Source organism: Bos grunniens, chromosome 23 (assembly GCF_055505025.1).
Source record: "Bos grunniens cultivar Pamir isolate PY7600 chromosome 23, Bosgru_T2T1.0, whole genome shotgun sequence".
Lineage (NCBI taxonomy): Eukaryota > Metazoa > Chordata > Mammalia > Artiodactyla > Bovidae > Bos > Bos grunniens.
Window position 1 is genome coordinate 30,803,516 of NC_141187.1, and position 22,205 is coordinate 30,825,720.

At 38.6% G+C, this 22,205-nt stretch overlaps 2 protein-coding genes and 2 pseudogenes across 2 annotated transcripts; all 4 read right to left on the bottom strand.

Annotated features, from left to right (window-relative positions):
- Nucleotides 1-606: 606 nt before the first annotated feature.
- Nucleotides 607-1,514, bottom strand: LOC147347211 (olfactory receptor 12D1-like; annotated as a pseudogene).
- A 6,416-nt stretch (nucleotides 1,515-7,930) lies between these two features.
- Nucleotides 7,931-8,884, bottom strand: LOC147347212 (olfactory receptor 12D2-like). The gene has a single exon (XM_086370523.1). The coding sequence runs from the start codon at nucleotides 8,882-8,884 to the stop codon at nucleotides 7,931-7,933; it is 954 nt and encodes a 317-aa protein (XP_086226649.1).
- A 5,894-nt stretch (nucleotides 8,885-14,778) lies between these two features.
- Nucleotides 14,779-15,720, bottom strand: LOC147347213 (olfactory receptor 12D2-like). The gene has a single exon (XM_086370524.1). The coding sequence runs from the start codon at nucleotides 15,718-15,720 to the stop codon at nucleotides 14,779-14,781; it is 942 nt and encodes a 313-aa protein (XP_086226650.1).
- Nucleotides 15,721-19,507: 3,787 nt separating this feature from the next.
- LOC147347214 (olfactory receptor 1f45-like) lies at nucleotides 19,508-20,434 on the bottom strand (annotated as a pseudogene).
- Nucleotides 20,435-22,205: the final 1,771 nt, after the last annotated feature.

Sequence of the window (22,205 nt, forward strand, 5' to 3'; positions counted from 1 at the left end):
ATAATGCAATGTAATGAAAAAAGTGGTTTTAAATCAGTAAAATTTTAAGTACTATTGTGTTATCAGTCAGTTCAGTTGCTAGGTCATGTCTGAATCTTTGCTATCCCATGGACTGCAACATGCCAGGCTTCCCTGTCCATCACCAACTCCCAGAGCCTACTCAAACTCATATCCATCGAGTCAGTGATGCCATCCAACCATCTCATTCTCTGTCTCTTTCCCAGCATCAAAGTCTTTTCCAACAGTTCTTCGCATCAAGTGGCCAAAGTATTGGAGTTTCAGCTTCAGCATTGGTCCTTACAATAAATATTCAATGAATATTCCTTTAGGATTGACTAGCTTGATCTTGCAGTCCAAGGGGCCCTCAAGAGTCTTCTCCAACACCACAGTTCAAAAGCATCAATTCTTTAGTGCTCAGCTTTCTTTATGGTCAAACTCTCACATCCATTCATGACTATTGGAAAAACCATAGCTTTGACTAGACGGACCTTTGCTGGCAAAGTAATATATATGGCAAGCACTTTTGAGTAGCAGTATCATTTAACATCTCAACTGTCTCATTGCTTGTTTATTTATACCTCTAAGAGTTCTCTAGATTTCCTAAAGTCAGGGCCTCCTTCTGATCACCCTCTTCAAGGCCACCTTTACTTCCTTGTTCCTCAGAGTATAGATCAGTGGATTTAGTACAGGAGTGACCACACTGTACATAATGGCAACAGTACGGTCCTGGTCCATGGAGATACCTGAGGCAGGACGAATGTAAATGAGAAAAACAGGACCAACATGAAGTGGGAGGCACAAGTAGACAGTGCTTTACGAAGCATTCTGCAAGAATGAGTCTTGAATAAAAGATAAATAATAATGTAGAAATAGGAGAGAAGGGTTAGAAAGAATGAGCCCATGGCAATGGTCTCTGTGACAGTATGAAGTAGCCACTCATTGAGGTCAGTGTTCCCACAGGCCAACTCCAGCAATGGCTTAATATCACAGAAGTGATGGATGTGGTTGGAACCACAGAAGTTTAAACGAGATGTCATTACTGAGTGTAGCAGGGCATGGAAAAACCCAAAGATCCAGACAGTGACAGCCATCTGGGTACAGACCTGATGATTCATGATAATAGTGTAACAAAGTAGTTTGCAGATAGCCACAAAGCGGTCAAAGGCCATCATGGCCAACAACATGACCTCTGTGCTGCCCAGCAAGTGGAAGAAATGAAGTTGGCTTATGCATCCTAAGAAAGAAATTGTTTTGTGTGTAGAGAGGAAGTTCTCCAGCATCTTTGGCAGAGTCACCGTGGAGTAGCAGATATCTAGACATGACAGGTTTCCCAGGAAAAAATACATAGGGGAATGGAGTCTTGGATCAGAGATGACAACCATCAGGATGGCTGCATTCCCAGCCACATTGACAATGTAAGTTGCAAGGAAAATCACAAAGAGAACAGGCTGCAGTACTTGGATGTCTGTCACTCCCAGGAGGAGAAATTCAGTGACTGAGGTTTGATTCAGCATCACTTGAAAGAAAAGACAAAATAACATATGGAATGCGATCTCTGATGGAAACAGAGTCCCACAGCTGAGGATTTTCCCATCTAGACAATAATATTTTGAGGAATTGCTATTTAAATAAGGTCACGTGTTGGTTATGGACTGTTACTTAAACCTTTTAAGAATTAGATTTATCATTGATATTTTTCTTTCTTCCAGGAAAGAAAAATGCCAGACTTTCTTTAGCCAGACTATCATCTTCTCTGATACAACTTGCCTTTTATCATCCTGAATCAACTCCAAAAGCAGGTAAATTTTTAAGCACTCCACCACAGTGCTATCTCTTGACCTGGGAAGAAACCATCTGAAGTTTTTACTTAAGAAAAATAGACAATGAGAGAATAATAAGAGCTATAAGGAAATCTGAATCGAGATGCAGACATTGGAACACTTCGTATAAAAAGGAATCATTCAAAGTTTGGGAAATCTATGAAAGGAGAAAGATTTGATTTGACTAGAATAAAAAAGTGGATCAACTAGGGAACATTTCCAGAGATCCCCTGGGATTATTACTTTTGTAGCTAGAGAAAATTTTGAGAAATTATCTAACCTTTATTACATCTTTGTTGCAGCCTGGCAGGGCAGAGATCAGAACCTGCCCCATGACAGGAGGGTGCGGCAAACCGCGCCCCCGAGATTGTCCTAGGAAGCATGCCCGATGGACATATGTGGAGCTGGCCGTGCTCTCTGCTCGGCTTCACTGGCTGCCCCTGTGTCCGTCCTCATGGAAACCAAGCAAGATGTTCCTGATTAACAGCAGAGCCTTAATTTTACTCCCTCTTGATGGTGTGCTGATCAAACTCCCCAGTGTAGCTATTTCCTAATGATCTCATGTGACTTGTGCCAATAAAAGTGAGGGCTGAAAGGAGCCATCTTGTCTTCCTGCCATGGAGAGCAGGAGGGCCCCCTGACTCCCCGCTTGCCAAATATATGCATCTGTTTTTTCATTATGTGCCCCCCCACCCCCGGGTTTCAGGTCTTCCTCACCTGCTATGCTGGACGCTGCACATCTTTTTTGTAAAGATGGCTTCAGGAATTCAGAGTAGCCTTCCTTGATAGCCATGTATATTTTGTATACTGTTAAACTTTATCACTCCTGATCAAGATACACATATGTCAAACATCGTTTTTGATTCTCTGCTTGCAAAAGAAAATTACATAAAAAAAATTCCCTTGGGGGAAAAATCTTTTCCTAACATTTAAAGAAAATAACAATGAGATTTTCTGTACCAAATATTTATTTCACTGCATCTTGAATATTTATCGATTACATATTTACTTTGGAGACTATCTAGAGATATGGCAATAAAAATGTAGGCAACAAAGAGTCTTCATAATCCACAAAGACAAGGTTCATGGTAAGATAGGAAACAGGTCTAAACAAGAAGACAGAGGACATGGGCAACTCCCCAGCCTGTCTCCTGGTTCATTCTCCTACCTGATTGAGTGTTCAAATTCATAGCTAAGAAGGCTTATCAGATTGACACTTCTGAAAAGTAAATAGTAGAAAAATTTTTGAAAAATAAAGAGTAGAAAAATATTTGATGTGATAGTTTATACTGGAATTACAGCATAAACTCTTCATCTTCTGAAATCTCTTCTTTCTGAAGTTCTGCCTGTCTTTTATGATCCACAGATCCTGAGATATTCAAAGCCTGAGAGAGAGTGTCCCTGGGGTTTGGGAGGATTATTGAAAGAATAAACAAGTTACCTTTCTATACCTGCAATATAAGAGAATTCTCCTTGGGGAATTTCGATCTTGAGTTCCATTTTTTTCCTTATTTTCCTTCCTTACTCTCTTTCTTTCTTAGTTTCATAACCACAGACAGTACAGTTCTCAAGGGCCTCAGGATTTCTTTAATTACCTTTCATTTCCTGGGACAGAGATTTGGATACACTTTCTCATGTTGAGGACTTCCATGGAAAAATGGAAGGAAATCGGACAATGACAGTTAAGGAATGAGGGCCAGTCATATTCCAATGATCCATACAGAAATTGATTATCATTAAAATATTATACTCATTTATTCCTGTGATTCTATGGAAAACAAAAAAGAGGACTAGGAAGAAGTAGTATTGCTTTTGTGCCTTCTAAATCTGAGTATTCATTGCTGGTAGTAACATTTAAATATTTTTTTTTCAATTTTGGGATCCCCAAAGCTCAAATTTATCTCTAGGAGACTGAGGCTGGTCTCTCCAATGTGTATCTTCACTTACTGCTGTACGCTTTAGGTAACAATATTCTCTCCGCTTCATCCAAGGAATACCTATATGCAATTGACATGGATCCAAGCATTGTAATTATTGTTGTATGCCATGTACTTTGTCCATCTATCACAGTTCATTTTTGTTGCATTGCAGCTCATTATATATTCATCACAATAATTGCTTGTTATAGTATGCCATGAATATAATACAAATAAATAATTATTGTGTGCTCATTGTTTAAGTTATTGTTCTGATTTCACATGTTTGTATTTCTGTCCTTTCTTGACAATCTCTACATCTTTAAAGGGATGCCAAAATTGCTGGAAGACTCTGTCTCTACTCACAAAGCAATTTCCTTCTTCAGATGCATAGCCAGCTTCATTTCTTCCACTCCCCCGTGACATGGGGACTTCAGGTAGGTGGCAAAGAGCGAGCTATAGAAGAGGATGAGCATGGAGAGATGGGAGGTGCATGTGGCCAGGGCTTTCTTTTTCCCCTGTGCTGATGGCACCCAAGCTACAGCAAGGAATATATGGGCATAAGAGCTTATGATGCAGAAGAGAGGGCTGATTCCTCAGAGTCCTGTCAGAACAATCATCAGGTCCTCACTGAGGTGGGCATCAGAGCAGAAAAGCCTTAAGAGAGGTTTAAAATTACACACAAAAAATGAGGTGTCTTTAGATTAGTATAGAATGATAGGTTAGCATCAAGGTTTGGGTCAAAGAGTTGGAATGGGCCATTCCCCCTGACCCACCCACCAGTAGTGCTCATCTGCAAGGAGTCATTAGGAGTGTATAGTGCAGAGGATGGCAGATGGCTGCGTAGCAGTCGATAGCCATGACAGTCAAAAGCAGGTTGTCCATATCAGCAAACTGCAAAGAAATATAATTGGGCCAGAGAGAGAGAGAGATTGATCTCTACCACATGGATCGCTGCTCAGTGTTACGTGGTAGCCTGAATGGAAGGAGAGTTTGGGGAAGAATGAATACAGATATACGTATGGCTGAGTCCCTTTGCTGTCTACCTGAAACCTACATAACATTGTTAATCGGCTATACTCCAATAAAAATAGAACTTAAAAAAAAAAGTGAAAATTGCTCAGTCATGTCCTACTCTTTGCAATCCCAGGGACTATATAGTCCATGGAATTCTCCAGGCCAGAATACTGGAGTGGGTAGCCTTTCCCTTCTCCAGGGGATCTTCCCCAACCCAGAGATGGAACCCCAGTCTCCCGCATTGTGGGCAGATTGTTTACCAGCTGAGCCATAAGTGAAGCCTGAGAATATTGGTGTGGGTAGCCTATCCCTTCTCCAGCACATTTTCCCAACGCAGGGGTAAAACCAGGGACTCCTGCATTGCAGGCGCATTCTTTACAAACTGAACTATGAGGGAAGCCTAATAATAATAATAATAATAATAAATAGAAACAAATAAAAAGGAAAGGTAATATAATAATATAATTCTCTGTGCTACACAATATATCCTTGTTGCTTATCCATTAAAAAGGAAAAGAGGAAAAAAAAAAAAAAAAAAGGAAAAGAAATAAGCAACCAGGAAACATTGTGTAGCAGATAGAATTATAGTGATTATCCTGTAATAACTTTTAATGGAGCATAATCTGTAAAAATAATGAATGACTATGCTGTACACTTGATAGTAGGATAATATTGTAAATAAACCATAATTCAATTTTAAAAAGATAAAAGTAATTAAACTTGCTAAGAAACTAGATCTCAATTTTTCCCACAGTTACTCATTAGAGAAAAACCTGGAGAAATTTTTTCTTGAGAAAATTTCCTATAGAGAGGGTTGAGGAATAAAATCAACAATTAAGCAGAAGCCGAATATTGATTTGGAAATAAAATTAGAAAGATTACTTAAAACTTCACAATTTCTGCCTCATTACTGCCCTGTCTCCTTAAGTAAGATTAGTTGGAAGAGACTGACATACAGGCATAAACTGTTATACATGTCCTTTTATTTTTATTGTTCTGAGAATTTCTGTCGTGAAAATATATCACGGTTGATCAAATTATTTTCATACATCTATAAATAAAGTCATCTCAGTTGAGACCTGTAACATCATTAAACAGAGTCAGTGCTTCCCTGCTGTACTCTTCCCAATTTCTGGATCACAAAATAATGCGGTTGAATTAAATAAGTGTTTAACCTTCTGTGTTTAGGGTGACAGTGTATCATGCAGCTATAGGTAATCATGTACTCCTCTATAGTTTACAGCCTCCATGTAGGTTGGATTATGTCAAAAATTTTGTTCAACAGAAATTCTGAGACAGTCCAGAGTGTAAGATATCTTGCCCCCACATACAGTCTTTTATTAACAAAACTGAAATTAAGAGGCCAAAGAGGGTAGAATTGGAGGATAGAAGAAACATGTGAGTAAGATCAGAACCAAATTCTTTGGATTTACAAAAGTGAATGTAAACAATTTGAATAGTCTATCAGCTCAAAATATTCTTTTACAGTCTTACTTGTCTGTATCTCTATTTAATGTATTTATTTTTGGCTGTGCTGTCTGGCTCTGTGGTATCTTAGTTTCCTAGCCAGGGATTGAACCCGGACCCTCGAGAGTGAAAGTGCAGACTCTTCATCACTGAACTGCCACAGCATTCTGTATCTCTAAATAGTTTTCAGTGCTGGCCCTCACCATGGTTTCAGGTCCAGTGGCATTTCTAGGAACTTAGAAAGTGAGAAACATAGTAATTCTTGTCAATTAGCTCCAAAAATACTTCTGCAATTACTATTTAATAGTTTTCACTTGGTATAAGTTTGGTGACAGATAAGAAAAACAATACAAAAACTTTTTGTGAATTCTTCCTATTTCATTGGAGGAGGCAATGGCAACCCACTCCAGTACTCTTGCCTGGAAAATCCCATGGATGGCGGAGCCTGGTAGGCTGCAGTCCTTGGGGTCGCTAAGAGTTGGACGCGACTGAGCGGCTTCACTTTCCCTTTTCACTTTCATGCATTGGAGAAGGAAATGGCAACCCACTTCAGCGTTCTTGACTGGAGAATCCCAGGGATGGGGGAGGCTGGTTGGCTGCTATCTATGGGGTCACACAGAGTCAGACACGACCGAAGCAACTTAGTAGCGGCAGCAGCAGCATATTTCATTGGTATTACATCATAATATATCATGTTACAGTCTGTGAAAATAAGTATAGAGATCAAAAAGCTAAATAAAAAGGAAGAATTTTGAAACTCAATTTTCCATGACCAGAAATTGAGGGGAAAATAACAATAATGAACTAGAAAGATATTCCTGAGATTTTTTCAAGCTGACTCCACTTTGAACAATATTTTACAGTGATCTTTGACAGGTTATTCAATTGAATTATTAAATATCTTTGGAGTCAGAGTTCACAAAACTCTTTAGCTAAACCATTAGTTACATTACCTATATTAATTAGAACTCAGACTACTGTTTATTTTAATTACTTGCCTCTCTGCTTAGAGAAAAAAATCATGACATACTGCTTAAAAATGTCCTTTAACTCATATGTGAGTTTACATTTTCTTTCTTGTGGAGTCCATGGCCCTAAATTAAAATCCTTAAAGTGTAGCAGTTTAAGAAAACAGTTTAATTTAAAGTGTAATAATTTTTAAAAATTATTTTATTTTTTTGGCTGTGCCATGCAACATGTGGGATCTTAATTTCCTGATTAGGGACTGAACCTGTATCTTCTGCACTGGGAGCTTGGAGTCTTAACCACTGGGCCACCAGAGAAGTCTCTGAAACAGTATAATTTTATTATTTACATTATGATATGTTAACTTGCAGGGAACACATAGGTAAACATACTTAAGTACTATCCAACTATATGACATATGAGTAATTGAGGCAAATTTCTGTATCTGATTTTATTCAAGAACACAAAAAAATAGATAACAAATCATTTTTATCACCTGATATCTCCAAAACAAATTCAACAATCAAATTCAATGTTCAGTATCACAATTATTCTAGTTTTCCTTATATTATATAGGCATGCATTGTTTAACATGACTTTTGGACTTTTCCATTTATTATTCTTTTAGACAGTTCCTTTTGTTTCACAGATAGTAAATACTCTGACAAGCAGTATAATTCCATATCTCCAGTTTCTCATTGCCTGTTGATTTATGCCTGAGAAAATTCTCTAGATTTCTTCAAGTCATTGACTCCTTGAAATCACCCTCCTCAAGGCCCTCTTTACTTCCTTGTTCCTCAAAGTATAGATCAGTGGATTTAGCACAGGAGTGACCCCATTGAACATAAGGGCACTGATCTGATCCTGGTCCATGGAGCTACTTGAGGCAGGATGAATGTAAACAAAAACACCAGGGACGTGGAAAAGAACAACTACCACGAAGTGGGAGGCACACGTAGACAGTGCTTTACGAAGCATGCTGCAAGAGTGGGTCTTGAAGAAAAGGTAGATAATAATATAGAAATAGGACAGGAATGTTAGAAAGCATGACCCCGTGGCAATGGTGCCTGTGACATTATTGACCAGCCACCAGTTGAGCTCAGTGTTCCCACAGGCCAACTTGAGCAATGGCTTAATATCACAGAAGAAGTGATTAATCTGGTTGGAACCACAGAAGTTTAAGCGAGAGGTCATTACTGAGTGCAGAAGGGCATGGAAAAAACCAATGATCCAGACAGTGACAGCCATCTGGATACAGACTTGATGATTCATGATAAGAGTATAATGAAGTGGTTTGCAGATAGCCACAAAGCGGTCAAAGCCCATCACGGCCAGCAACATGGCCTCTGTGCTGCCCATGAAGTGGAAGAAATGAAGCTGGCTTATGCAGCCCAAGAAAGAAATTGCTTTGTGTGTAGAGAGGAAGTTCTCCAGCATCTTTGGCAGACTCACTGTGGAGAAACAGATATCTATACATGCCAGGTTTCCCAGGAAAAAATACATAGGAGAATGGAGTCTTGGATCAGAGGTGACAACCATCAGGATGGCTCCATTCCCAGCCACATTGACAATGTAAATTGCAAGGAAAAGCACAAAGAGAACAGGCTGCAGTACTTGGATGTCTGTCACTGGCAGGAGGAGAAATTCAGTGACTGATGTTCGATTCAGCATCACTTGAAAGAAAAGACAAAATAACATGGAATGTGATCTCTGATGGGAACCGGAGTCCTCCTGCTGAGAATTTTCTCATCCAGACAATAATATTTTGAGAGAGAGCATTGCTATTTAAATAGTCCCAGCATCACAGGTTGTACAATGCTTGTACCACTAGATTATTAAATATTGAAGTTACATGGTGTTTGTGGACCGTTACTCAAACACTTTTAAAAAATTAGATTTATCAATATTTTTCTTTCTTCCAGGGATTCAGAGCATGTTGCCAGCCTACCGTCTTCTCTAATAACACTTGTGTTTTATCATCCTAGGATCTAACAGAGAGTCAATTTTTAAATAGTCCACTACGCTGCTTTTTCTTAACAAAGTAAGAACTCATTTGATGTACTTAAGAGAAATAAACAAAGAGAGAAGAGTAAGAGCTCTAAGGAAATTGAATTAGAGATGCAAACCATGGAATGCTTTCTATAAAAAGGATACATTTTAAATTTGGGAAATCCTTGAAAGAGAAGAAAAAGATTTGATGTGACTAGAATTAAAAAGTGAATTCAGTAGGGAACTTTTCTAGCAATCCCATGGGATTCTCACCCTTATAGCTAGAAAAAATTTTGAGTAAATATCTACCCATTATTTCACCTTTATTGAAGGCTGGCTTCCAGGTATTCAGAGTAGCTTTCCTTGATAACCATGAATGTTTTTATATTATTAAACTTTATCACTCCTGCTTAAGAGATGCATGATATGCCAAATATCATTTTTGGTTCTCTACCCTCAAAACAAAATTATTTCAAAAATCCTTGGGGAAGAGAACCATTTCCTAACATCTAAAGATAATAGTAATCAGACTTTATGTACCAAATGATTTATTTCACTGCATCCTGAATATTTAAAGATCACATATTTACTCTGGAAAACACTTAGAGAAAGGCAATAAAAATGTAGGCAGTAAAGAGCCTTCATAATCCACAAACACAATGGGGAGTCCATCATAAGATAGGGAACTAGCCCGAAATCCTGGGCATTCAACTTCAATACTAGCAAGAAGGCAGACAATAAGTGCAACTCCCCAGCCTGTCTCCTGGCTCATTCTCCTACCTGTTTGAGTGTTCAAGTTCACTGCTAAGAAAGCTTACCAGGTTGACACTCCTGTAAAGTAAATAATAGAAAAACATTGAGAAAAATAAAGAGTAAAAATATATTTGAAGGGACAACTTATATTGGGACAAAGTATATAAGCTCTTCATCTTCCAAAACCTCTTCTTTCTGAAATTCTGCCTGTCTTTTATGTTCCACAGATCTTCAGACAAACCCTGAGAGAGAATATCCCTGGGGTTTGGGAGGCTCTTTCTCTACCTGCAGTATGAGAGAATTCTCCTTGGGGATCTCCTGTCTTGAGTTCCATTTTTGTTTTTTTTCAGCATTCTAATTTTCTTTCCTTACTGTACTTCTTTCTTAGTTTAAGAATCACAGACAGTATAGGTCTCAATGGCCTACGTTTTCTTTTTTTCCCCCAAACTGTAAACTTTCTATTTTTAATTGGAGTATAGCCAATTAACAATGCTGTGGTAGTTTCACATGAAGAGTGAAGGGACTCAGGTCATACAAGTAAATGTATCCATTCTTCTCTTCCAAATTCCCCTCGCATCCTGGCCGGCACATAACACTGAGTTCCGTGTGCCATGCAATAGGTTCTTGTTGGTTATACATTTTAAATATAGCAGTGTGTACACAACCATACCAAAGTCCCTAACTATCCCTTCCCCTGGCACCTGTAAGTTCATTTTCTAAGTTTGTGAGTCTCTTTCTGTTCCAGAAGTAGCTTAATTTGTATCATTTCTTTGAGAGTCCACTTACAGGGGATGTCATATGATACTTCTCACTCTCTGACTTACTTCACTTAGTATCGCACTCTCTAAAATATTCTTTCACTTCCTGGGACAGAGGTATGGATACACTTTCTCATCTTGGGGACTGCTCTGGGAGAATTCTATATAAAATGGAAGGAAATTGGGCCATGACAGTTAAGGAATGAGTGCCAGTCACATCCTATTGATCTGCACAGAAAGATGATTATCGTTTAGGTATTCTACTCATTTATTATTGTGGTTCTATGGAATGCAAACGAGAGGAATGAGGAGAAGCGGTATTGCTTTTGTTCCTTCTGAGTCTGACACTTCACTGTTGGTGTTTTTTTAAAAATTTGATTTGTTTATTTTTGGCCTCACTGAGTCTTCACTGCTGTGCGCGGCCTTTCTCCAGTTGTGGTGAGCCCAGGCTACTCCCTCGTTGTGGTGCACGGGCTTCTCATTGCGGTGGCGTCTCGGGTTGCAGAGCATGGGCTCTAGAGGATGCGGGCTTCAGTAGTTGTGGTTCGCAGGCTCTAGAGCTTGGGATCAAGAGTTGTGGCACACGGGATTAGCTGCTCAGCAGCATATATGATCTTCCTGGACCAGTAATCAAACCCGTGTCCCCTGCATTGGCAGGCAGATTCTTAAGCACTGGAACACCAGGGCTCTTGTACTGTTGGTATTAACACAAAAATATTTTTTTTTATTTTGGTGTCCCAGACCTCACACTTCTCCCTAGGAGAATGAGGCTGATATCGCCAATGTGTGTCTTCTTCACTTCTTGCTCTCTGCTTTAGTAGTAGTATCGTATGTGCTTCATCCAAGGAATATCTATATGCAATCCAACATCTATCCAGGCTTTCTAATTGCCATTACAAATGCAATGTACTTTGTCCACCTTTCAATTGTGTTTCATTTTTGCCAAAGTTCATAATATATTCATCACATTAATAATTTCTTAATTATTAATTTCATCAGCAGCTTAACAGGCTCACTGACTCTACCCTCAATTACTAATGCCCATGCCATCAGCATCCATGCCATCAGCATCTGAAATATATTTTGAAAAGATAAGTGTATACATATAGCTGATTCATCTGGCTGTACAGCAGAAACTAATACAACATTGTAAAGCAATTATACTCCAATAATAAAAAAATCTGCATTCAAGGAGAGCCACCATTGTGGCTCCTTTCCAGTCTCCTTGGCTGGTTACTGCTCTTCCTCCTTATTATCCACTTTTGTGCATCTCCTCTTCTCTGTCTTCTAGTTCTGTGCTTTATATATCTATAAACAGATAACTCTCAAGTTATACTTCTAATTTCAACTTATTTTCCTAACTCTGGCTTACATATTTAACTTCCAACTAGGCAGTTCTACAGTAGCTGTCTTAACCATTAAGATATTTTCTTTCAGCTGGCTTGATTTACATACTGCATTGGAAACAGATACACAAATCAAATAGACTGTCAACCTTATGCAGTCCACCAAGCGCAGAACTTGAACTCTCTATAGTCCACTTTGAAAGCTGATCCATTTGCCAAATGACAGCTTCAACACTTGCCTCTGGCTACCCCAATCTCTGTAAACAATGACCTTGGGATTATCCATTCTATCCAATGATACTGGTGAGTAGATGGAAAGAGCAAAGGAGGCAGGGCCTTGGAATACACTGATGAGACCAGATAAAAATAATGTAGTTTAGAAGCTGGGCATTATCAAGCTTTATCTCTCTTGAACCAGAAGGATTTTGAGGAAGAAATCATTTTGGCCTTAGAGGTCAGTTACCAGGGTTACTCATTAGAGAAAAACCTGGAGGAATTTTTTCTTGAGAAAATTTCCTATGGATAGGGCTGAGGAATAAAATCAATAAACAGGAGTCTAACACTGATTTGGACATAAAATCAGAAAGATTACTTAAAACTCACAATTTCTGTTTAATCACGGCCCTGTCTCCTTATATAAGAATAGCTCGAAGTGACTGTCATATGGTCATAACACATTATATGTGTCTTTTTATTTTTATTGTTCTGAGAACATTTGTCATACAAATACACTGAATTTTAACAAATTATTTCATTCATCTGTTGATAAAGTCATCTCAGTTGAGACCTGAAACATTAGAGTCAGTGCTTTTCTGTTGTCCTTTCCCCAATTTCTGAATCACCGAATAATGCAGTTTAATTAAATAGGTGTTTAACCATCTGTGTTTAGGGTGACAGCGTGTCATAGAGCAATAGGTACCATGTGCTCTTCTACAGTTTACAGCCTCTACGAAGCTTGGATTATGTCAAAAATTGTGTTCAATAGAAATTCTGTCCTAGACAGTGCAGGATGTAAGATGCCTTCTTCCACACACATTCTTTTCTAAACAAAATTGGAATCAAAAGACCAAATAAGGTAGAGTTGGAAGATGGAAGAACCATGTGAGTTAAGGTTAGAACCAAATTTCTTGGGTTTACAAAAGTGAATGTAAAAAGTTTGAGCAGTCTGTCTGTGATCTCAAAATATCCTTTTATAGTCTTATCTGTCTGTATCTCTATTTTATTTATTTATTATTCCTATTTTTTAATTTATTGACTGTGTTACTTATTTTGTGAGATCTTAGTTCCCCAACCAGGAATTGAACCTGTGCCTTCAGCAGGGAGTCCTAAACACTGGACACCAGGGATTCTGTATCTCTAAATAGTTGTAAGTATCGGCACCCACCATGGTTTCAGATTCAGTGGCACATCTAGAAACGTAGAAAGTGAGGAACATAGTGATTCTTGCCTATTAGCCTCCAAACATACTTCAGCAATTACTATTTAATAAGTTTCACTTAGTATAGCTTGGTGACAGGTAAGGAAAGCAAAACAAAATTTTTATGAATTCTTTATATTTCACTGGAATTACATCATATTATATCACATTACAATCTGTGAAAATAAGTATAGAAATCAAAGAACAAAATAAATGATAGGGAAAGTTTTGAAGCTCAATGTTCGTGACCAAAAATTGAGGGGAAGATAACATGCTAAACGCTAAAAATGTATTCCTGAGATTTTTTTCAAACTGACTATACTTTTACCAATATTTTACAGTAATCTTTGATAGGTTGTCAGTTGACTTATAATGCATCTTTGCAGTCAGAGTTCACAAAACTCTAGATAAATCATTGGTTACTTTACCTCTGTTAACTAGAACTAACAGCAATAGTTGTTTTAATTACTTGCCTCCCCGCTTAGAGAAAAAGAAATCACGACATACTGATTAAAAATGCCCTTTCACTCATGTGTGAGTTAATATTTACTTTTTCATTTTTGCCCATGATCCTAAATTCAAATCCTTGAAGTATAATGGCACAATAATTTTATTGTTCACATTATAATATGTTAACTTGCAGGAAACACACAGATAAACTGGCCTAAGCACTTTCCAGCTATACAGTGTATGAGTAACTGAGGCAAATTTCTGTACCTGATTTTATTTAAGAGCACAAACATAACAGATCATTTGTATCAACCAATATCTCCCAAACAAATTCAGCTTTCAGATTCCATGAATAGTGTACATATGTTCAAATTTCCCTTATATTACCTAGAAATGCATTGTTTAACACAACTTACTGGACTTTTTCATTTATTTTTTCTTTATACTATTCCTTCTGTTTCATAGGCTTCTCAGGTAGGACTAGTGGTAAAGAACCACCTGCTAATGCAGGAGACATAAGAGATGTGAGTTCAATCCCCGAGTCTGGAAGACCCCGTGGAGGAGGAAATGGCAACCCACTCCAGTATTCTTGCTTGGAGAATCCCATGGACAAAGGAGCCCAATAAGGTACAGTCCAAGGGTCGCAAAGAGTCAGACACAATTGAAGCAACTTACCACACACGCACTCTGTTTTACAAAGAGTAAACAATTTGAGAAGCAGCATAAACTTGCTATGGAGAAGGCAATGGCACCCCACTCCAGTACTGTTGCCAGGAAAATCCCATGGATGGAGGAACCTAGTAGGCTCTCCAATTTCTCATTACCTATTTATTTATGCCTCCGAAGAGTTCTTCAGATATCTTCAAGTCAGAGCCTCCTTCACATCACCCTCCTCAAGGTCCCTTTTACTTCCTTGTTCCTCAAAGTATAGATCAGTGGATTTAGCACAGGAGTGACCACACTGTACATAATGGCAATGATCTGATCCTGATCCACGGAGATACTTGAGGCTGGATGAATGTAAACAAAATCAACAGGGACAAAGAAGAGAACAACTACCGAGAAATGGGAGGTACACGTAGACAGTGCTTTATGAAGCATGCTGCAAGAATGGGTCTTGAAGAAAAGATAGACAATAATATAGAAATAGGACAGGAAGGTTAGAAAGAATGAGCCCATGGCAATGGTGCCTGTGACAGTATTGAGCAGCCACTCATTGAGCTCAACGGTCCCACAGGCCAATTCCAGCAATGGCTTAACATCACAGAAGAAGTGATGGATATGGCTGGAACCACAGAAGTTTAAGCGAAAGGTCATTACTGAGTGCAGCAGGGCATGGAAAAAACCAGTGATCCAGACAGTGACAGCCATCTGGATACAGACTTGATGATTCATGGTAAGAGTATAATGAAGTGGTTTACAGATAGCCACAAAGCAGTCAAAGCCCATCATGGCCAGCAACATGGACTCTGTGCTGCCCAGGAAGTGGAAGAAATGAAGCTGGCTTATGCATCGCAAGAAAGAAATTGTTTTGTGGGTAGAGAGGGAGTTCCCCATCATCTTTGTCAGAGTCACTGTGAAGTAGCAGATATCCAGACATGACAGGTTTCCCAGGAAAAAATACATAGGAGAATGGAGTCTTGAATCAGAGATGACAACCATCAGGATAGCTCCATTTCCAGCCAAGCTGACAATGTAAGTTGCAAGGAAAATCACGAAGAGAACAGGCTGCAGTTCTTGGATGTCTGTCACTCCCAGGAGGAGAAATTCAGTGACTGAGGTTTGATTCAGCATCACTTGAAAGAAAAGAGAAAATAACATATGGAATGCTATCTCTGATGGGAACCAGTGTCCCGCAGCTGAGGATTTTCCCATCTAGACAATAATATTTTGAGGAAGAGCAGTGATGTTTTAAATAGTCTGAGCATCACAGATTATAGAATATTTGGACCACTAGATTATTAAATATTAACATTATATGCCATTTATGGACTGTTACTCAAACACTTTTGTTTTTTATTTGACATATCTTTTCAAATATATATATACCTCTTTTCAAGAGAAAATCTTTTCTTTTTTCCAGGGATTCAGAGCAAATTGCCAGCCTACCATCTTTTCTGATAAAGACCTGTCTTTTCTCATCGTAAGATCTAACAGAGGGTAAATTGTTAAGCTCTCCACCACACTACTGTCTCTTGACTTAGTACAAAATCATTTGATGGGTTTTTAACCTAAGAAACATTGACAGTGAGGGAATAATAAGAGCTATAAAGAACTCTGAATGGAGATGTAAACATTAGAGTCTTTGCTATTAAAAGGAATCATTCAATATTTGGGAAACTCATGAAAGGAGAAGACAAAGATATGATGTGACTAGAATAAAAAAGTGAATTTAGTAGGGAACATTTCTAGAAATCCCATGAGATTTTCACCTTTAAATGTAGTGAGAATTTTGAGAAATTATTTGGTGTTAATACACGTTTATCGAAGGCTGGCTTTAAGGAATTAAGAGTAACTTTCCTTGATAGCCATGTATATATTGTATACGGTTAAACTTAATCATTCTTGGTTATGGTACACATATGCCAAGCATTGCTTTTGGTTCTCTACTTACAAAACAAAATTGTATCACAAATTCACTTGGGGTAAAAAACTTCTTCCTAACGTTTAAAAAAAAGAGCAATCAGACTTTCTGTACTAAATACTTATTTCACTGCATCCTGAATATTTATCAACTATATATTTACTTTGAAAAATATCTAGAGATATGGCAATAAAAATGTAGCTAGTAAAAAGTCTTCGTAATCCACAATCACAATATCCATCATAAGATAGGAATTCAGCTCTAAATCCTTGGCATGTAAATTTAATACAGGCAGGAAGACAGAGAAGATGGGCAACTCTCCAGCCTGTCTCCTGGTTCATTCTCCTATCTGCTTGACTGCTCAAATCCACAGTTAAGAAGGCTTCTCAGGTTGACATTCCTGAAAAGTAAATAGTAGAAAAAATTTTAAATGAATAGAGTAGAAAAGTATTTGACATGATAGCTTATATTGGAATTATAGTATAAGATCTTCACCTGCCGAAACCTCTTCTTTCTAAAATTTTGCCTGTCTTTCATGATCCACAGATCTTTAGATACACAAACCCTGTGAGAGAGTGTCCCTGGGGTTTGGGAGGATTATTGAAAGAATAAACAAGTTACCTTTCTATACTTGCAATATAAGAAAATTCTCCTTGGAGGATTCCTATCTTGAGTCCCATTTTTTTCATTGGTCCTATTTTCTTTCCTTATTATGTTTCTTTCTCAGGTTCAGAACCATAGACAGTACAGTTTCAAGAGCCTCAGGAATTCTTAAATTACCTTTCATTTCCTGGGACAGAGAGATGGATATACTTTCTCATCTTGGGGACTTCCCTGGAAAAGCTTTGTATAAAATGGTAGGAAATTGGGCAATGACAGTTAAGGAATGAGGGCCAGTCATATCCCATGGATCCATACAGAAAGATGATTATCTTTTAAATATTCTACTAATTTTTTACTGTGGTTCTATGGAAAACAAAAAAAAGAAAGAGGGAGAAGTAGTATTGCTTTTGTTCTTTCTAAATCTGACTCTTCAAAGTTAGTAATAATGTTAAAATGTTTTCTTTAATTTTGGGATCCCCCAAATTCTATTTCTCTCTATGAGAATGAGACTTGTCTCTCCAAAGTATCTTCACTTCTTGCTGTATCATTTGTGTTCAGTTGCTCAAGTCATGTCTGGCCCTTTAGGCCCCAATGGACCCAGCAGTCTCCTCTGTGCATGGGATTTTCCCAGCAAGAACACTGGAGTGGGTTGTCATGCCCTCCTCCAGGGGTCTCTCTGACCTAGGGCTCAAACCTGCATTTCCTGCATTGCAGGCAGTTTCCTTACCTGCTGGGCCATTGGGGAAGCCCTGCTGTATCTTTGGTGCAAAAGTAATTGCGGTTTTTGCATTGTTGTTTGATATTGTAATGCATTCTTAAATTAGTGTCCTCAGCTGGTAAAGAATCCACCTGCAATGTGGGAGACCTGGGTCTGATCCTTGGGTTGGGAAGATACCCTGAAGAAGGGAAAGGCTACCCACTCCAACAGTCTGGTCTGGAGAATTACAAATAAATAAACACTTATCATTGGGAATTTTTAGTTGTATTCAATTTTTTTTTCTATAAAAGTATTATTTATATTCAGAATTTACCTTGATACATTCTTTATGGATTGATTGCTGTGCCTAACACATTGATATTTTAAAAATTATTTAAAGCTGAATGCACTTTACTTTTTCATTTTAATGTTTAATGTATAAAATTTTAAACATTCAGAAAAATGCAAACAGTGGTGTAAAACCCTCCTGTAGCTATCATCCTGCTTTGACATCAATATTTTGCCAATATTGTGCCAAATATCTAGATTTCCTTTTTTTCTGGAATAATTTAAAGAAAGTTTTAGACATTGTGTATGTATTGTTTTTATATAAACTATGCAATCATTCATTTCAAATGTAAATATTTATTATACTCTCAAATTTATGAAGACATTTTTATAAAACATAACCACCATGCCATTATGATACTTCCCACAATTATCAACATAGCACAAAAACACAAAGAAGTAGAAGATTCTGTAAAATGAGGTATTGAAAATGAAAAAATGCATAGAATCAGTTTCCAGTCTCTTATTCATGGTGATAGTACTGGAAGTATTGATGGGGAAAGAGCTGAAGATGGTAATTTGTAACGTGATGCTAATGACAAAAAAATGATACTGACTATAGTAAAGCTGATGGTGAGAATCTTCATTATTAAACCAGTGATAGCCATGGAAATGATGGTCAAAATGGTGGTAATGATGAGAACAGATGACTAAGTTTCAATACTATTAGTGTTATAAGTCAACTTTAAAGAACAGCTCATCCAATCCACTGTTAAGTATACTATATTTAGCTAATATACCTCATTATATATATTATAATATAATATTTATGGTATATATATATATATATATATATATATATATATATATATATATGAGAAGGAAATGGCAACCCACTCCAGTATTCTTGCCTGGAGGATACCATAGACAGAGGAGCCTAGAGGGCTACAGTCCATGGGGTTACAACAGTCCTGCACGACTTAGTGACTAAACCACGACAACCTGAAGTGGGCTTCCCTAGTGGATCGGAGTGCCTGCAAATGCAGGAGACCCAGATTCGATCCTTGGGTCAGGAAGATCCTCTGGAGAAGGGAATGACAACTCACTCCAGTATTTTTGCCTGGAGAATTCCATGGACAAGTGGAGCCTGATGGGCTACAGTCCATGGGGTCACAAAGAGTTGGACACAACTGAGTGACTAACAATTTCACTTTGACATATTACTGATATATTTTGATATAATAATATAGATAATATATAATATATAAACCTAGAGCTAGCAGTTAAAGTGAGTTCTAACAACTAGTTCTCCTAATTTCTATTTAGTGTTCTTTATGCTATAGCATATCTATACTGTGCAATAGCCTCACTTTATCAGTGTGGTGTTGAAGAGTGTGATTTTTATCCCCCAAAACACTTGTTTCTTGGAATTATTCCTAATGCCATGAGCTCTCTATGCCCAGAACCCTTTTCAGGAAACTCTCCACATCCTTATTTCTTAGACTATAAATGAAAGGCTTGAGAGTGGGGGTGACCAGGGCATACGTGACAGCAGCACCCAGCTCCCCAGAGGCATGAGAAGCTAACGGGGACTTCAGGTAGGTGGCAAAGACCGAGCTGTAGAAGAGGATGACCATGGAGAGGTGGGAGCTGCATGTGCCAAGGGCTTTCTTTTTGCCTTGTGCTGATGGGACCCGAGCTACAGCAAGGAAAATATGGGCATAGGAGCTTATGATGCAGGGAAGAGGGCTGATTCCCAAGAGTCCTGTCAAAACCATCGTCAGGTCCTCATTGAGGTGGGTATCAGAGCAGGAAAGTCTAAAGAGTGGTCTGAAATCACAGAAAAAGGGGGGAATTTCTTGATTACTGTAGAATGAGAGCTGGGATAGCAACAGGGCATGGACAAGAGAGATAGAGTGGGCCACTCCCCATGACCCACCCAGTAGCAGTGCACATCTGCAAGGAGTCATTAGGAGTGCATAGTGCAGGGGATGGCAGATGGCAGCATAGTGGTCAATAGCCATGGCAGTCAAAAGCAGGTCGTCCATATCAGCAAAAACTGCAAAGAAATTTAACTGGGCCAGACAATCAGAGAAGGAGATCAATCTGCTGCTGGTCCACAAAGTCTCCAGCATTTAGCGGGCTGTGGTGGTAGTGAAGCAGACGTCGACCAGGGAGAGCTGGCTGAGGAAGTACATGGGGGTATGGAGGTGGATGTCAGTGCCAGTAGTCAGCAGCAGTAGTGAGTTTCCCATGAGACTCAGCAAGTAGAGGGCCAGGAAGAGACCAAAGAGGAGCTGTGGTTCGTCTGGGTCATTGGACAGTCCTGAGAGGACAAAGTCAGGGTTCTTACTGCAGTTCATTTCAGGTCTTGATTGGTTACAAGAAAAGAATCAGTATGAAGAGAATTCACTACAGTTAGCTAGAAACTTGGATCCTTTCTCTTGGCAATGGGTTTTACTTATACCACCAATGTGAAGAATGGATAAACAACTAAAATAGCAATGGGGAGGACAAGGGTTGTACCTCACAAAAGATGGTCAAATTAAGGAGACATCAAGGTAAGAGAATGAAAGAAACCACAAAGACATCCTGGAGTTACGAACGCATAACGAGTTTTCTTAATAAAATTTTGTGTGATTGGTATTTAACTACTTGCTTGTGAATCTGTTTTCTTCTCAAGATCATGAGTCTTTCAAGGCAGAAGTGATGTTTCAGTACTTAGCTCAGTGGCTGGCACATAGAAGGGGCACAATAAATACTCCCACCCATACTCACAGTGACTATTCTAGTTCAAGGTTTGTGACTAGCTGGAGAACTGTTATCCTCCTAACTATTTTAACATGGATCTTGCCCCATCCAATATGTTCTCCATACTGTAATCAGTGAGATCCTTAAAAAAAAAAATCTCATGTCACTTCTTTATTTAAAAATTGATCTCTACCCATGGAACTCTGCTCAAAAATATGTGGCAGCCTGGATGGGATGAGAGTTTGGGGGAGAATTCACACAAGTGTATGTATGGCTGAGTCTGTTTACTGTCCACCTAAAAGTATTACAACATTGTTAATTGGCTATAGTCCAGTATAAAATAAAAAGTTTAAAAAAGAAAGTGAAGAAAATAAAATAGATAAGTAACAAGGATATGTATATAGCGCAAAGAATTACAGCCATTTTCCTGTAATAACTTTTAATGAAGCATAATCTGTAAAAAATACTGAATTACTATGCTATACACCTGAAACTACTATAATTATTCAGTTCAGTTCAGTCGATCAGTCGTGTCCGACTCTTTGCAACCCCATGAATCGCAGCATGCCAGGCCTCCCTGTCCATCACCAACTCCTGGAGTTCACTCAGACTCACGTCCATCGGGTCAGTCATGCCATTCAGCCATCTTATCCTCCGTTTTCCCCTTCTCCTCCTGCCCCCAATCCCTCCCAGCATCAGAATCTTTTCCAATGAGTCAACTCTTCGCATGGGGTGGCCAAAGTATTGGAGTTTCAGCTTTAGAATCAGTCCTTCCAGAGAACAGCCAGGACTGATCTCCTTTAGGATGGACTGGTTGGATCTCCTTGCAGTCCAAGGGACTCTCAAGAGTCTTCTCAAATACCACAGTTTAAAAGCATTAATTTTTCAGTGCTCAGCCTTCTTCACAGTCCAACTCTCACATCCATACATGACCACTGGAAAAACCATAGCCTTGACTTGACCGACCTTTGTTGGCAAATAATGTCTCTGCTTTTCAATATGCTATCTAGGTTGGTCATAATTTTTCTTCCAAGGAGTAAGCGTCTTTTAATTTCATGGCTGTGGTCACCATCTGCAGTGATTTTGGAGCCCCCCAAAATAAAGTCTGACACTGTTTCCACTGTTTCCCCATGTATTTCCCATAAAGTGATGTGACCAGATGCCATGATCTTCGTTTTCTGAATGTTGAGTTTAAGCCAACTTTTGCACTCTCCCCTTCGCTTTCATCAACAGGTTTTTTAGTTCCTCTTCACTTTCTGCGATAAGGGTGGTGTCATCTGCATATCTGAGGTTATTGATATTTCTCCTGGCAATCTTGATTCCAGCTTGTGCTTCTTCCAGTCCAGCATTTCTCATGATGTGTTCTGCATATAAGTTAAATAA

Coding starts and splice junctions, on each gene's coding strand:
- LOC147347213 (XM_086370524.1), bottom strand. CDS start 15,720: ATGTTATTTTCTCTTTTCTTTCAAGTGATGCTGAATCAAACCTCAGTC.
- LOC147347212 (XM_086370523.1), bottom strand. CDS start 8,884: ATGTTATTTTGTCTTTTCTTTCAAGTGATGCTGAATCGAACATCAGTC.